The sequence below is a fragment of the Osmia bicornis genome, chromosome 6, assembly GCF_907164935.1.
Source record: "Osmia bicornis bicornis chromosome 6, iOsmBic2.1, whole genome shotgun sequence".
Classification (NCBI taxonomy): domain Eukaryota; kingdom Metazoa; phylum Arthropoda; class Insecta; order Hymenoptera; family Megachilidae; genus Osmia; species Osmia bicornis.
Window position 1 is genome coordinate 1,660,776 of NC_060221.1, and position 16,601 is coordinate 1,677,376.

General features: G+C 37.9%; 2 protein-coding genes across 7 annotated transcripts in view; both read left to right on the plus strand.

Annotated features, from left to right (window-relative positions):
• LOC114880366 (cell growth regulator with RING finger domain protein 1-like) overlaps positions 1 to 12,103 on the plus strand; it is a 28,746-nt gene extending 16,643 nt beyond the window's left edge. For 3 of the 5 annotated variants that reach the window (XM_029196301.2, XM_029196302.2, XM_029196298.2), the window contains 5 exons: positions 978 to 1,135; positions 8,758 to 8,929; positions 9,110 to 9,251; positions 9,635 to 9,742; positions 9,933 to 12,103. In XM_029196301.2, coding sequence (XP_029052134.1) covers positions 982 to 1,135; positions 8,758 to 8,929; positions 9,110 to 9,251; positions 9,635 to 9,742; positions 9,933 to 10,385 — 1,029 coding nt within the window. In that variant the 5' untranslated portion in view covers positions 978 to 981 and the 3' untranslated portion in view covers positions 10,386 to 12,103. Of the gene's footprint in view, positions 1 to 380; positions 486 to 977; positions 1,136 to 8,757; positions 8,930 to 9,109; positions 9,252 to 9,634; positions 9,743 to 9,932 lie in introns of those variants that run through there. The other 2 variants (XM_029196300.2, XM_029196299.2) reach the window with 2 other exon arrangements.
• Positions 12,104 to 14,676: 2,573 nt separating this feature from the next.
• LOC114880362 (glyoxalase domain-containing protein 4) lies at positions 14,677 to 16,488 on the plus strand. 2 transcript variants are annotated; one of them, XM_046286287.1, is made up of 7 exons: positions 14,677 to 14,892; positions 14,969 to 15,131; positions 15,188 to 15,237; positions 15,313 to 15,578; positions 15,663 to 15,818; positions 15,906 to 16,081; positions 16,152 to 16,488. In XM_046286287.1, the coding sequence occupies exons 2-7, from the start codon at positions 15,042 to 15,044 to the stop codon at positions 16,257 to 16,259; spliced, it is 846 nt and encodes a 281-aa protein (XP_046142243.1). In that variant the 5' UTR covers positions 14,677 to 14,892; positions 14,969 to 15,041; the 3' UTR covers positions 16,260 to 16,488. The 2 variants fall into 2 exon arrangements, with proteins under 2 accessions (XP_046142243.1, XP_029052121.1); XM_029196288.2 differs by having other exon boundaries at positions 14,677 to 15,131.
• Positions 16,489 to 16,601: the final 113 nt, after the last annotated feature.

Consider the following 16,601-nt stretch of genomic DNA (forward strand, 5'->3'; position numbering starts at 1 on the left):
CATCCCTGTAAATCTCTATGCGGGGGATGTTTTGTCTCTCGTTTCGTGGAATAGTTGTTCACCGATTTGTCGGTTTCGTGAAAACTAGCAGCTGACCCAATAGAAGCAAGCGAATCCACAGTCGGTTCTGTGTCAATAAACTGTTAACACACTTTAAAGGGAAACGTGCGATTCGCTTGTTTGAAAAGAGAAAGCCGTGGACCGAAATTTAAACGTCTCTCCGCGAGTCTAGAACTCGGAGCCAAATGTTTAAACTACGGTTTTACATATTATAAACATCAGAATACGCTTCTGTTTTAAAAATATTTCCTAGGTACTTCTCCTTTCTCTCAAGATTTCATGTAGTTATGCAATTGCTACTTAGCCTTTCAGCTAACATTATAACGACACTCTTTTCAGATCATCTGTATCGTTGCGTGGATGAACGATGGTCTATGCATGAATTTCAAACCCGTTAGTTTCTACGTGCCGATTAAAAAGACGGTGTATGTACTGTTATTCCTCCTAATCGTTCCAGGTTGCTTGGAAGATGTTGCATGCCTACACGTAGGATGTTCTCGTCTTTTCTCAGATGATCTCGCGTTTCGAGAGCGAATCAGACTAGAAATTAGGTAAATTAACATGTTAATTGCCATGGAGGTCGCAGCTTACCGACGCTATAACGAAAGAGACGATTATTAAAATTGGAAAATTGGAAAAATATGGTCTTTCTTTCTATTTAATTCTCGTTTGAATTCTCCACAATTGATTACTAATGACCTAATGGCAATTAGCGTGGTAATTAATCTTCCTAAATTCATTGAATCAATTCAACTTGTATTAGTTATTTGCGAGGATGATGAATGATGCTCGTGTAATTTGAATATTTATCAATCGAGCGTGTAACATTGTTCCGTGCCGAACGATAGATGGTAATCAATGAGAAAAATACTTGACACGGTTCGATTAAATGAAAAACTACAATTCTTTTTATGCAGGAACATGATCGTACTTCGTATTCACGGCGACGAACTGATGTTCGGAGGGAGTGGAAGCGTAATGACACATTCGCCGCGCATACCTCAGATGGAGATGATGAAGGTCCACATTCCCTTCACCTTCAAGCTTCACGAAAGTTTCAAGAGCACTTATACCGGTGAGTCTTGATCAAACACACCCTGTTTCTCTTTCTTATTTATGCTTTTAACGGTCGCTCGAGATGCCTGGAGAACTCGCGAACGATCGAAATGAAATGAAGAAATTATTATGAAATTGGGAAATGAGAGGAAATGAAATCAATTTTTCCAGTAAACAAATTTCTCGTAGAAAGGAATTATCACTGATATACATATGTACGTAGGATCGATCGCGATACACCAGCGCACAGTTTGTATCGCGCATTTTTCAAGCGGATTCAGGTTTGACTTGTCCAAGAATAGCAAGCTCCGACTTTTGTTTCGCAAGCTTGTCGATGGGTTAATTAGCTTAAAAGAGCAGAGGCACCGTGTATGGTTTGACTAGCCTCTGAAAGTAGGTTACAGACGCGCGTAAAGAGAGAAGTAAAAAAAAAATGACGCCTCCCCTCTTTCTTGGTGGTTGGCGGTAATTGGTATGCAGGTGCGAAGGCACCTGAAGTTACGAAACGCCTTACCTTGACCGCTTGGCCAGGTCATTCTGAGTCATTTAACCGGCGATAATTGATCGTAGACATATCGAATCTATCTCGTCGTTAAATTTCCTCCTATCCCAATTTTCCCGCGCGATTCACGTTCCTATCGTTTTCAGCAATTCTCGAGTGATTCACTTGCTACGATTACAACTGAACATTTAAATAAACGACATGCTTATGCTTTTATTTTAAAAGGGTAAATAATAGCGTAACATCGTTACGTGTTAAGAAGGTTGGGAAATAGAAAATATGGAAATTAGGAAATCGATAAATTAGAATAGCCCTGAGAAAAACAAACATTCATCTTGTGGAATTATCAAGAAGATGGATTGTGTGTCATGCATAGTGAACACTCCTGGCATTTCCAAACTCTTCTGGCCCTCGATAGTATCACTTCTTGTATATCGATTTCATGTCACTGAGTAATTAACGGAATAAGTTTCTGGAACATGTAAACAGCTGACCATCAGTGTTTCGTTGATTTCTTAGGAAGGAGAACTTTTCTGGACATGAAAATATTTCCCGCGTTTAGTTGACACGGATAAACCGATGGAAACAAGGTGTTCATCGAAGGCAAGGGCAGTGTTTTCGAATTCTAGGCTCGTAGGCAAAGATGACCATGTAAAAGCAATTGAGGGTCGATAGCAGAGAAGGTTTGCTCTTCGTTCATCGAGGACGACGTTTGCTTACTGGAATACAGGAATGTTACGTAATTTACGTGACAATAGATGAAACAGAATTTTCCGTTCTGTAATTTTAAGGGTAATTTGTATTTTTCCAACTTAAAAATTTATCAAGTTCTTCATTTTAAAGAGAAGAAAACTCTCGTTCTGCGTTTCTTTCATTCTTTTCCTTAAATCGTACGGTATTAGTCATTTCGTTATATTCATATGTTTGATTAACACCGTGAGTCAGCCGTGGCACACGCGACAAGGAATAAATTAAAGATCGATTCGTATTTGAGGCAGAAGCACAGAAATTTCTTGAAAATTTCCGCGGATCATGGAATTAGAAATTTGCCTCGAGGCAATCAGAAGCAAACCTATTTGAATCAATCGAAGTCAATCGAATGCGTGTCAAGTTCATTGTAAACGTTAAAATTTCTCGCCTTTAAACGATCGCTGCTCCATCGTTAATCGTACGCAGAAAATAATTTCTAATAAAACGAATCGTGGGACGAAATTGGTCATCTTTGATTTAGAGAATCGAAAGCTTATTCGCGTAGCTGGCATTTTAACCGTGCAAATATCACGTCGACTAGCATACTAGTTAAAAGAACTCTCCGCGTGGCTATTGTGCAACGCGTAATCGCGATTGGATCGAGAGGGAGAAGAGCTTGTGGTCCAAGTTATGAAAGGTAAAGCCGATGATGTAACTGGTTGTAAGTCGATTGCAAGATTCCATCGATGGTAGAAATGAGTCGCGATCGTTACTTGCGATACGAAATCTCTGAGCACATCGTCCTTTTTAAAAGCCGTCTATGATGATTCTGCGTTGTTTCGCGATGATCGTGTAAAAAACGTGACAATTGCTTTCGATACTTAAAATTGTATTCTTACCTTAATCAAACACTCGTTTTCCCTCTGATTAGAGTATATTAATTAAATTTATCTTGCCGAATCTCGATGACTTCATCTCGGTAACTTCAATAACGTTTCTGTCACGTAGGATAGAACGTGTCATTTGTTAATTGCCACCAGTCTAATTATCTTTAGAGAAAGTGTAAACTTGAATTGCAAATAAGAGAATTTGTATTTATTCAAAGCTGGAATTTTTTTGTCCTAATTATCGGTATCTATAAATTAGTCACATTTCACGTTAACTGCACAAACTCTTCTGATTAGTCAGCTCGGAGTGCTTGTCGCGAAACCAGTTCTACGTTTGTACGACGGTTTTTCTTTATTTTGAATACTATGTGTCACTCCTTTCCACGTGTCCGCGATAAAAATATACAAGGTCCTTAAAAAACATAATCGAGGACATTTTTTTGTAGGCAATTTTTAACATTAGTTGACGTCATTTTTTAAATAGTAATGTTTCTGAATATTAAAGCTAGCCGATGCTGATACACGACGGGAACCCACTTTTCACGAACGAAACCGTTAGCTTACCTGTTACTGTATTACAATCAGTACCGTTTGACTATTCCAGGTTAAACCCGTATCCTTTCTCCGAAAGTATTTTATCTTGGCTTGGATAAAAATTTAACTTCAATAATTACAGATATTTCCATAAATATAAAAAATTAATGATTAACAATAGATGTAAAAACCTTGAAATTTAGTATCTGGTTCACGTTAACTTGTTATTTTAATTTGTTGCTAGACGAGCATCAGGTTTTTCTATCAACACGATTGTAATTTAAAATTTTAACCGCGTGTTATTCTTTTTCTCACGGTATAATCGAAATATTTGCATGAGTATTTGATATTCAATAAAAACTTGTCGGGAAATATTTACGAGACAGACAGAATTATAGCTGGACGTGCCTTTTTTTCTTAATGTAAACTTGTCTCGTTAAGATAATGTACAAATTTACCCGTTCATCCCCGAAAAAATAACGAGACCATTACGAATTGTCACGGATATCCTGTATATATTTTAATCTCAATTTCGACAAACGGTGATTCACGTCGTAATTTGTAGTTAGAAACCACTCAATTACGCCCCCTCCGTTCGAAACGACAAAGAGAAGGAAGGAAAAAAAAGAAAGGCAGAAAAAGGGGCAGGATCATTATTCGTTTCCAGCTGGACAATAGTCTAGTTTCTTTCCCTAACAACGAGCAGGCTATTACGCGTTATAGGAGGTCAGAATGAAAGTAGGAGGTGTAATTGCGGTCGATTAGTTAATTTCGAGCAATTGGCCAAGGGACGAGCAGCGTTTTCTAGCGAGAAGAAGAAAAAGGTAGATACAATTGAGACTGTAACAGCGTGCGTTGCCTTTTCTCTTTCCACGATGGCACAAGCGTGTTTTTACGTAACCCAGCTCCATACGATTCGACAGGATGTTGCATTACACGCGACGATACGCCACGATGCTTACTCCGTACGCGCGGGAAAAACGGATTTCCTTGATGCGGTACACGCTTTTCTTTATAATCGAGTACGTGACCAATGAAAACTGTGCCTTTGTTCTCGAGGGCTCATGATTTTTCGGGGGTCCTAGACACCCTCAGGTATAGAGGGATGTAAGGGGAAAAATAATAAATTTTATCCCCCTTATAAGTTTATTAACCCTTTCCACTCGTATGTCGCCGTACAGGCGTCGTCATCCTACATTTTATTATTATTATACATTTATTTCATTTAGTTTTCTTTTAAAAGATTTTTCTTCTCAAATATAAATACGAGTGCAAAGGGTTAAAGGCAGTCGCGATAAGATTGATTCGATTTCACCTCGGTCTAGATAAGAGTCTAGACTCTAGGTCGAACATTTGACATCGGTGTCCGATCAACCGTGACGTTCCGCTTTTCCACCGCCGCGGCTGGCTACCTTTATCCCAATTTTATATTCTTCTAATTAACGCGCGAGGTGTTGTACTCCGTACATGCAGAACTAATCTCGCTTGGGGGTGTTTGGGAGGCCCAAATTCAAAACCCGTCGAGAACAAAAAGGCATGTCCAGCTTTGTTGGATCTGTAGTTGCTGAAGAAACTGAAGCGTGCAGTTAACAAAAGACTATTTTTACATTGCACACACCTTTCTTCCCACCTCGTCGCCCGAGCCTGTATATTTACACGAATCGTTATAAATATTTATATCGTTATAGCCGTTCTCAAAATGGATCGTACGATTTTGCTTTTTATTCTTTTTTCCTTTCATTCTCTCTGGTATTTTCGGCAAAACGAAACGACAACAACAGGAAACGATTCGAGTTGATCGTTTCTTTTACTAATAGAACCAGAAGAGGTTTAGTAGACATTGTGCCATTGAAATGACGTCTTTCATAACAATTCTGTTTTCGTGAACGAAGATTATTTACTAATTTATCAGACGTTTCGAATCAATTTCGAACAGGATAATAAATTTTCCTGGAACAGCATTCGGAGAAAAAATAAATTTCATTCTGACTTGAATTTAATGAACATTATTTAAAATTTTCAACATTGATAATTGATCGAGGGTAACCAGTAGTCTCGAAAAAATAAATACGTAAAGTATGCTAATATTATTTTCTGTCGAAAGCAAATAGAAAGGAACAAAGAAATGTAAACGTCAATGAAAGAAGAAATAGTGAGTCAAGTGGCTGGAACAATTATTGGTTCGCCGTCTGTAATGCAAACGTCTCGTTCAAAGAGTATACTAAAAGGCTGTAACAACAAAAATAAAATAAACCATTTGGTTTTATACGTTTCATTGTCGAACAAGTTATTATTACTTGTTCGTGCCTTTAATTTATAACTTGAAACAGCAGTTATTCTTCCACAATGTGTAATTTATAAAGAAAAAATTAAATTTGGATTGATTTTCATTTTGCAATTACAAAAAAAAAGATTCTCAAAAATAAAAATAAATTTATAAATCTGTTCTTTCCTTTAAATTTGCTGATTTGCGTAAACGCAGCAGTAAAAATAAATGAAAAATGAAAGGCATTCTGGTAATGATCCAGGGTATAATTACCGTTTCGCGTTTCGAGAAGGAATGCCATCGACTTGGCGTTTTTTACCCATAAGATTTCGACACGATGGCGACACTTCAAGGCTAACCGTAGGAACTGTTACATGTATGACCAACTTGGTCGCCGTTTTTGGATCGACTTGTTCGTTTCTTTCTTCGTCATGTCCGAGCCTTCGATACGAAGAAGGCAGAAGGAACCAACTTGGTGTATGCAACCAGCATCTCGTGCAAAGGGAGAAAAGGCAAAATAAAAAGAATTATCTTGCTTGCCTACGTGACTGTTCAGGCGTAGAAACAATCAAGGTCGGCAGAAACGATCGGACATGCCATTTATATCGGTTCCTGCACTCGGTTTTCCCCTCCTGGAGAAGCGAGAATTCGGTAATTAACTTTCCTTCATTTTGATACGTATCTTCGGAGTCTCTGTTTCAGCCATTCGGCTATACTAGTGAAAGGGTTAAACAGGTGGAAAGCAATTTTATCGTTGCCTAGGTCGGACACACGCGAAATGGTAGGATTTCTATAGGTAACTGGTGCAACCAACCGAACGAATTGTGCAATATTTGAAAATCGAGTCCGTTCCAAGCAACTGCTTCCATCGTTTTCCAAATGTTTCTTCGGTCACGGTGTATGTGCGATATATTTTGTAACAAAAGAGGCTTCTAATAAATGTTAGTCATAGCATGAATCGTATGCCGATTACGAGGAATGCAGATTTTCAATGTGTGATACGAGGATTGCAGTTATTTTGAAAGTGAATTTGGATTAGTTTCACACCTTCCAACGCTTGAGACACGAAACTAGGTTCAACGCCGTTAAACACCACTTTTCATCTAGCTACATAACATACTGTCAGCGTCGCGATGTACAATTATCGTCTCACAAATGTAATTATCGTGTGTTCAAACTTTGTTGCACCTCCGGTGTGCAGTTGTCTAATGCAGTTGCATGCACTCTGTCCCTCTGGCCTTTCACTGAACCATTCAATGCATACGATCGTTCTACATATACAGGGTGTCTAGACTAATTTCTTCAATTATTAGCCAACCCGTATCTAAGATTGAAAATCTTTAGATGGGGACTAAAGTATTTAGACTTTCTGTCACTTTTGTACAGGCCAAACGGTAAGAGTTATCGAAAAAATTATTGCAATTTTTTCTTTTGGCTTTAGAGCGAATATCGCTCTACTTTTACCTAGTTGAAAATACGAAAGCATCATTTACATGGAAATAAGCAAATACATTGTAACCTTGTCTTATCATCAAGTAATTTCCCATGAAAAGTAAAATTGTGAAGTCGATTAAATTTCGAATGAGAAGGTAGCTCACCTTGTTAACACAATTCTACTCCCTCTTCCATCTAGGACCTCTAAGATATCGCTTGTAAAGTTTAACCCAGATTGCAGCCAGTCAACGCGTTAACTCTTTGCCAACCAGTCCGGTTGTGCTTGACCGGTCAAGCCTTAACTTGAAATTGCGCAAGTTGTTCGCCGGTTACAGGTTGACGATAAGAAAATTCGAGAATGTAAATCAGAGCAGCAGAGACCATGCTTGATTCCAGGCTATTGTGGTACTTTGAAATTCTCCGAGCATCGATCAAGTCAAACTCGTGGCGATAGAATTAGAATAGAGAGGTAACAAAGATGACCTATTTTGATAGCAAAAGCGTTAATAACGACGGAGGATTCTTTTCGAAAAGATCTTTGGAGCAAGATTTTAAGTATTCCCAGACTAGACGCGGATAGACTAGACGTGTCCTTGTATGGAAACAAACAGCTTCTGTCGTTTCATCGTTCCGTAGAACGTCAGGGATTTGATAGTTGGTTCGTAAGACACTACCGTGTTGGACGATCCGTCTGAACAGCTTTCACTTTCGTTTATACTGGCCTCGCATGATCTCTGAACAATCTCTTTACGAACGATAAGGAGATGATGATTCTTAGCCATGATGTTAGATTAAACTAGCATCGGTCGAAACCCCACTGTTCCTCTTCCGTTATCCATCTCTATCATCCAGATCGTAAATTCTTCAATGAATCTAGTCTGAGTCGTCCGAGATCGTTTAGACTTAGACGGAGGACAATGATCGTTGGTAGGAATTAGAACTGGAGGAAGTATGCCGTGGTCTGTCTCTCCTCTCACGCATGACCTGAAAACCTCATTGACTGTCAGAGATTTCTTGCAGTCAGACGAGAGGAAAAAAAAAGTCGAAAGCGGGTTCGTTATGTAATGATTTTGAGTAACGTCACGAGGTGAAACAACACCCGTAATCTCGTGTTACTGTAGACAGAATCTTTTCCCCTGCGCTTTGTACTCTGTATAAATTGAATTCGGCAATACAGCGCGAGGCAGAGATTTGTATTTTAGCGTTACATTACGACACTTGTGTGTTCAGGATCCATAGACGAATAAATCATAAAATAAGCCAGCAGTTTGTACAATCTTTCGTAAGCTTTGTTACCGAAATGACTTTATTCTTCTTTTTGTTTGCAGAGGTTGAATGCGAGGTGTCGAGCCAGGTCGAGTACTCTCTGCAAGCGATCTGGGGTGTCAGTATAAGAGAACTTCATCTGGCGCTTTGGAAACCCTGGAGCACCCTCAGAGACGCGTCCTTGAACGGCACTCTTCTTCAAGGTCACGCACAATACCTTACACCACCACAGACGTATCCTTTGACAGAAGGAAAAGAAAAAGTTATATCTTCGTTTCAGAGTTTTTTCCAGCTGATCAATTTTCAGTGTAAACTTATTCATTGTATTTAGAATTTTATATGTTTGAAACGATAAATGTAGTACATCGAAAGGGTTAGTCGTACCGTTAATTATTCCTTGACTGAAAGATATAGTAGACAACCTCATGGAGAAGAAACGTTGAGATTGTCGCTTCCGGCACCAGAATTGGAACTAGGAACACCACCACGACTTTGTTATCCCCTTGTGATCTTTCTCACGCGTAGGGATAACGGAGATCCTCATCCTGATGAAACTGTGGGTACCTCCTATGGTTTTTGATTTAATGAACCATGGGATTGTATTGATTAGACTTTCTTTTTATTTGTGTTTCAATGACGTTGAAAGATATTGCGAAGAAAAACGAAAACCTTTTGTTCCTTTATAGTCAAGTAGTCTTATGCGTGGACGCTCTCTAAATAGAGGCTAATTGTGATGCAAATAGCGACGTGTAATTAAAAATGAAATGTAAAAGTACGGTGTTCCGTCTTTCTTCGTCGCGTCCCATCGGGTGATGTTGTAAATTTGCATTGCAGATGGACGTTTAAATATAACGAGTGTTCCACGTTGCTGCATAATTGTCTTCTAATCGATTTCACTCGTCTTTTCGTTAATAAATAATCATTCATTTCTGTTGTCAGGTGGCACTGGTGAATGTAGTTCACATCAAAGACAGTGTATGCACACTGCCAACTTCGATTCTGGCTCAGTATCTGAAACAAGCTAATGGACAATTATCGTGTCTTAAGGTGAGCCTCTTTTCTTGCTACTTTGCATAAACTAGTAGAGTGATTACGGTTTATGGAAAAGAACGGTAATAATCGATCACGGAAGTACGATGCGATTAAAATTATTCATATTCGATTAGAAATTGAAATTTTATTCGATCGAACTACCAGTAGAACGACTCTTTCCTTAATAACACCGTTTATGTTAAAGCAATTGTACTTGGCAACCGGTAATTCAACGAACTACGACGAAGGAGACGTGTCTTCGGGTCTTGGTTCAGCCTTGGCTCTGGCAGAACCTTGCAACAATAATGGCAACTCAGCAAGGGGCACTTTGGTTGCATCGGGAACCGGTGATTCCGAAGGATCCCTATGGAACACCGCTGGGGAACAACTTTGCGTCGTTTGCCAGTATTTCCCTCTTTCCCGAGCTCTGCTACCTTGCAGACATACATGCATTTGCGCCTCCTGTTTTGGGAAATTGGATCGATGCCCTATGTGCAGAAGCCCCATCAAGAGTTACTTCTGTATCCGGGGCGAAGAATACATGCCTTTGGAGACAGAGATCAACCCTTGCAAGCAGAGACAATCCAGCCATGGACCTACTCACTGGCTTCACGATTGGAACGATCGACTAACCGATTTTCTTGGTTTCGCGCGATAGGATACTCGGTATTCTCTGTCGTTTCGTCTGGAATCTGTTGTACAGCGTAGTACCGCGATGCAGAGATAGAGAATGTTTGGATGTATCTGATGTATCTGAACAAGATCGTATTTTCATATTTTTCTTTTTCTTTTTTCTTCGGCCGAGAAAAGTAGCGTTTTCAACTCCTCTGAAAGTTAATCGGAGTTTGATTATGGAACGAGAGAGAAACGTATAGAAAAGAGTGGCAGGGCATTAATTTATAGGAGACAGGACAAAAAATGAGAGAACACAAAGATTTGTTTGCGTATGAAAGCGAATAGATAAGAAAGGAAGCGGAAGTCTTGGAAAAATGTGAAATTTTATGTAGTGCCAAATAAGCAGAGCGTGGATCGCTAGTTTCATCATTTTCTTGAAAATGATACATTGAGTTTATCGCTTATGTTACTGATCATAGGATTAGGATTGGATTACTTTGACGTTACAAGTTTTATTTTTCCTTTTATACGACTGTCTTTCGACTCTGCTTCATAAAGTCAACCTGGAACGCGAATGACCACTACTTTGTTGGACGTTTAGAAATCTTCACTATTGAGAAATGGAAAAGAGAAAATAGAAAATTTATTAATGTCCGAGTGAACAGAAGGAAGGAAAAGCGTTTGATAAAAAAGAAAGAAGGGATTTAATTGTAAAGACAAATAAAGAGTAACGTTTCAGATTTTTATCGCGTAACGTTGTATAAATACTTAAGATGTAAATACAAGATAAAAGTAAGAAGACATGTCCAATTTTAAGATGTAACTAATAATTAAGTTATTGATATTATTTCATACGATACGCAGGTTTATTCGATAGATATTAGAAACATTAGTTCCGAATATGCATGCCTTTAAAAGTATTCTTTCTCTGTTTTCTTTTTTCTATCTATATGTATTGATACACAAAAAGGAGAAAAAAAAAAGAACATTTTTTTTTTCTCTTGTAATGCTCTGCCGTCCACGCGCAGCGATGGAGCTAATTTCCCTAATGTTCTTATCAGAACAGCGCTACCATGAAAGAACGTTGCTGAAATAATTTAATAAGGTTGTTGCGTTAACGTTTAAACTGTAAATACACAGACTGTGATAATTCTAATAACATCTACTATATAAACCGGATACACGAGAAAGGGTGTCTCTAATTCTGAGACACCCCGGAGAATGGAATTGGAGCGGCAGGAAGTTGAACATGAAATCGTTTTCAGATTTCACACTCAATGTACACACGAGTTATCAGCCTGTTTTTTTATCTATTAGGCGCTTACATAAAAAAATAAAAAAGAAAACTGACGATACTCTCTTGCGTGGAGTTTGTAATAAAATCGGAATTTTATTAAAATTAAGATAATCTTCATGCAATGTTTGTATGATTGAGTCCGTTCGTTGCTTGTATCTTGAAATTGGCAAGAACAAGCAGGTAAAGTATCTTTGAAAGAAACGCTACAAAATGATGTTTTAATTATTGTTATACACAATAATATACAATTGCAAACTCCAATGTGCAAAAGTGTGAGAGTATTTAGACCTATACATGTTAATTGAAGAGTAAAGGCCTCTAAAGTTAATGTTATTGTAGTCGACGATCTTAACATCCTAATTTATATTTTATTTAGTAAATACGGCATTTTGATGATGTGACAATGCCTATATGTGAGAACAACCTGTATATAATTTATTTAATAAAGCTCATTCATTCTGTCATGTGGTGTTCTTTATACATAAATGCATGAATACTAATATGTGTTGGACAAAATTAGTGCTGGGTAATTAGAAATTCGATCCTTGCGCCAACTATTCGAAAACGACTAAAGCTATTTGACAAGTTATCTGTAAGTACATGTTCCGTGGGTAGATAGGAATCCAACTGTAGTTAAGGGCGTGTTGGTTTTTACCTACACCTCATTACAAATGTGGTTTATTTTACCGACGCGGAATTAAAAGTTCGGCTTCGACGCTAGAATCAGTGACTACAGATGTAGAAAATTAGACATGCCTTTGTTTTCGAGGGAACATGATTTATGGGGTCCCAGACGCCCCTGCGATGAAACTAGGTCGGTATGCAGAAGGTATCGCCGCTGCTTCAGGGTCCCTGACACGATGTCCCTGCATTCCTTACATCTTTTTTTACTATTCTTTTCATCCCTACATTCCTTACATCGCTTCATCCCTTATATCACTACATTCCTTACATCTCTTTATCCCTTACATCCCGACATTCCTTACATCTCTTCATCCCTTACATGACTGCATTTTTTTCATCCCGATATTCCTTACATTTCCCTCATTCATTACATCTCTGCATCCTTTACACCTCTGCTTCCCTTACATCCCTGCATTCCCCACATCTCTACATCCCTTACATCTCTGCATTCCTCACATTCCTGCCTTCTTTATATCCCAACATCCTTTACATCCCTGCATCCCTTACATGCCTGTATGCGATACATCCTTGTATCACCTATATTCCTGCATGCTATACATCCCACTACCTCCCTGAAGTTGAGTTGAAATTTTTGCGGCTCTAAGGCCTAGGATTTTATACAAATTTAGTTCCTTTTTTCGCCGCCAGAGGGCGCTGATCCGACATCGAAATTTTAGTTCACATTTTTGCCGCTAGAGGGCCAAAAATGGAGCAAGATTTAGTTCCTTTTTCCAAAACCAGAGGGCGCTGATTCGACATCGAAATTTTAGTTCACATTTTTGCCGCTAGAGGGCCAAAAATTGAGCAAGATTTAGTTCCTTTTTCCAAAACCAGAGGGCGCTGATTCGACATCGAAATTTTAGTTCACATTTTTGCCGCTAGAGGGCCAAAAATTGAGCAAGATTTAGTTCCTTTTTCCAAAACCAGAGGGCGCTGATTCGACATCGAAATTTTAGTTCACATTTTTGCCGCCAGAGGGCCAAAAATTGAGCAAGATTTAGTTCCTTTTTCCAAAACCAGAGGGCGCTGATTCGACATCGAATTTTAGTTCAAATTTTTGCCGCTAGGGGGCGCTGTTTTTTCGAAATTTTCGCGGAAATAAAGATAAATTACCTTTACTTACCTTTACTTACCTTTAATCGAAGCAGTCTTTATAATATATTTATTATAAGGGAGGCAGAGATGTAAGGAATGTAGGGATGAAAGGAATGTAGCGATGAAAGGAATGCAGGGATGGAAAGAATGCTGTGATGGAAGGAATGCAGGGATGTCAGGGATACTGAGATGGTCTTGGTCTACAATGAGGGATAAAATTATATAAATAACTGGAAAAAGTAAAATAAATGGTGTCCTCAGCTGAGACCCAGAAAAGGGATATAATCATAAATGTTATTCCCCTTCGATGAGCTTATTTAATAAGCAAAAAAAAATAAATGAAATAAATTAAATAAACTCTAGAAAAAATTATACTGTTTGTGCCCTCTTCATACGGACCTGATATTATCCAGGGGTGTTAGGGACCCCGCTGCGCCAATAACGCCCTCTGCGTACCGACATGATATCATATTGGGGTATTAAGAACCTCGAAACGCATCTGACTATCTTTGCATACCAATAATATGGCATTCGGGGTATCAGGGACCCCGATGCATCTATGGCGCTCCCTGTATACAGACATATCATTTTGGGGTGTCAGGGACCCCAAAGTAAATAACAAAATATAAGAACAAAAAACGAACAAATCGTGAACCTCACTTGTTCGGGATAGTGATGGGTATGTCCGGATTACTGTACGGGAGTTCCGCGGACACCACCGCTCTACTATACTGGGTTTCTGCGGACCCTTGTTGGGGTTTCGACGACCCCGCGGCACTTCTATGCTGGGATTCCGAAGACCCCACTGTTTTACTGTGCTGGGGTTCTGTGGACCCCGGTTGGGGTCGCGACCACCCCGCGACACTGCTACGCAGGGGTTTCAAGGACCCCACCGCTCTACTATACGGGGTTTCGAGGACCCCGTATTTGCAAATAATTAATAAAGTATTCACTCACAAACAATAAAAATGATATATTTGTCAATCACAAACGATTTCCAATTAATTACAGTTATCAGTTATCACAGAATTTGTTTATTATACAAAATTATTACAAAGTTTCGGTTCACATCACGATCGATTCACAGCAATTGAAATAAAATTACTAATTACAAAGAACTAATTTGTCACAAACGTTAAAAATAGATTCACAATCAATCATAAACGATTTGCAAACGAAATACACTAAGAAAAATTAAAAGTAATCATATTTTATTATTCCTTCTGGCTTCTGTTTCTACTTGGGTCGCGTGCAAAGTCGTCTGGCGTCCTAACTCTCGACGGCTGGGTTCCTAACGACCCCACCGGGTTTGATGGTGAAGACGTTATAGCTAGAGTTGAGTGAAGGGCTGAATCTTGTATCGTCTTCAACCTGTAACAAGTTATCACAATATTTTTTATTTCTATTATTAAAACTTCGATTAATAGAAATCACGTAAAAGCACGATAACAGTAATACATATAAATACACATAGGTAATGATAACTGCGTAGCAGGAGTGGCTGAGTTGCATAAACGTAATTAACGTTTCTATAATTACTCGTTACTTAGAATTGAAGGAAATAACTATTGTCAGATTTCTGTATTTCTTGATATAATTGTTGCGAAAATTCCACTTTTAAAAATGGTCGCTGGACGAGCACTTCATTTTGTATTTAAAGTACCGGATCGAAAATTGACAGCAAAGTTTTATCGTGAAATTCTTGGAATGAAGGTCAGTATTTTATTAATTTTACATTGTATCTGTTTGTACAGAATTGTTTGTTCTAGGTATTGCGACACGAAGAATTCGCTGATGGTTGCGAAGCGGCTTGTAATGGGTGTGTATAACTGCGTTTGATCTACCGCGGTTCTAATCCATATATATGTATATATTTATCATATATTATATGTAGACCATATGCTAATCGATGGAGCAAAACTATGGTAGGATATGGTCCAGAGGATACTCATTTTGTAGTAGAATTGACTTATAATTATGGAATCAAAGAATATGAAATGGGAAATGATTTTCGTGGAATAACTATACATTCTAAAGAAGCAATTGAAAGAGCTCGTTCAAATAGTTGGCCTATGAAAGAGGAAAATGGAAAATTTGTATTGGAAGCACCTGGTGGCTACAAGTATTATGTCATTAATAAACCACAGCCCTTGGATAAAGGTATTAATAAAAAATTGTTGTTAAATGTCAAATGTTGTTATCATTTCAAAATGTTATTCATATTAATATATATTTTTTCATCAGATCCTGTGGAAAAAGTAACTTTGTCTAGTTCAAATCTTCAAAAAACTATTGCTTATTGGAAAGATATTTTAGAGTTAAATATCTTTAAGCAAACTGATAAAAGTGTATTATTAGGATACAGTGAAGATCAAACTAAAGTTGAATTTGAAGATATTGGTAGGCCATTGTTACTGGTCACTTATAATGAATATATTGATTATGAGAGTATTCATATCCATAAAACTCTCTGTTTTGTTTAATTAGGGACTGAAGTAAATCATGCAAAAGCCTATGGACGTATAGCATTTTCAGTTCCCTGTGTTGAACAACCAGAAATTCAAAAAAGAATCAAGGAGAGTGGGAATAAAATTCTAACAGATTTAATTACTCTAGATACTCCAGGAAAGGCTTCTGTGACAGTTATTATTCTTGCTGATCCAGTATGTAACTTTAGGATATTTTAGTATTAAATTTACTGAAAATACGAATGACTATGAATGAATATTTTAGGATGGTCATGAAATTTGCTTTGTGGATGATGAGGGATTTCGTCAGTTGTCAGTACCAGATTATCCGAGTGAAAAAATTTTGGACCGATATATTGCAAAAGAAGGCTAAACTCATCATTTTTGTTGAAAACGCAATGTATATTGCAAAATTCAGTATTTTCACAACTTAGAAAGGCTGTGTTAACAGTACTCTGCTGTTATAAAAAAGTTTCTGGTGGTAGTGGTTTCTGTTATAAATGTTTATGAAGAAAGAATAACTATTTACCAATTTGTAATAACTTTTAAAATATTTGTTAACGATTTATTAATTTTAAAGTGAATAAAATATGTTTATATAATGTGTTGTTTTATAGTTTAATATCCTTTTGGAAAATATGTATATTTTAGTAGTTTTAATTAAGACAGAATAAAAAGCTTTCAAGAAATTATCTCATTATTGCTAGAAAGGCTG

Excerpts from the sequence above, each read along its gene's own strand:
- LOC114880362 (XM_029196288.2), top strand. The coding sequence starts at position 15,042 with ATGGTCGCTGGACGAGCACTTCATTTTGTATTTAAAGTACCGGATCGA. Across the intron at positions 15,579-15,662 it reads ACCACAGCCCTTGGATAAAG|ATCCTGTGGAAAAAGTAACT; the intron begins GTATTAATAAAA and ends TTTTTTCATCAG. Across the intron at positions 15,819-15,905 it reads AGTTGAATTTGAAGATATTG|GGACTGAAGTAAATCATGCA; the intron begins GTAGGCCATTGT and ends TTGTTTAATTAG.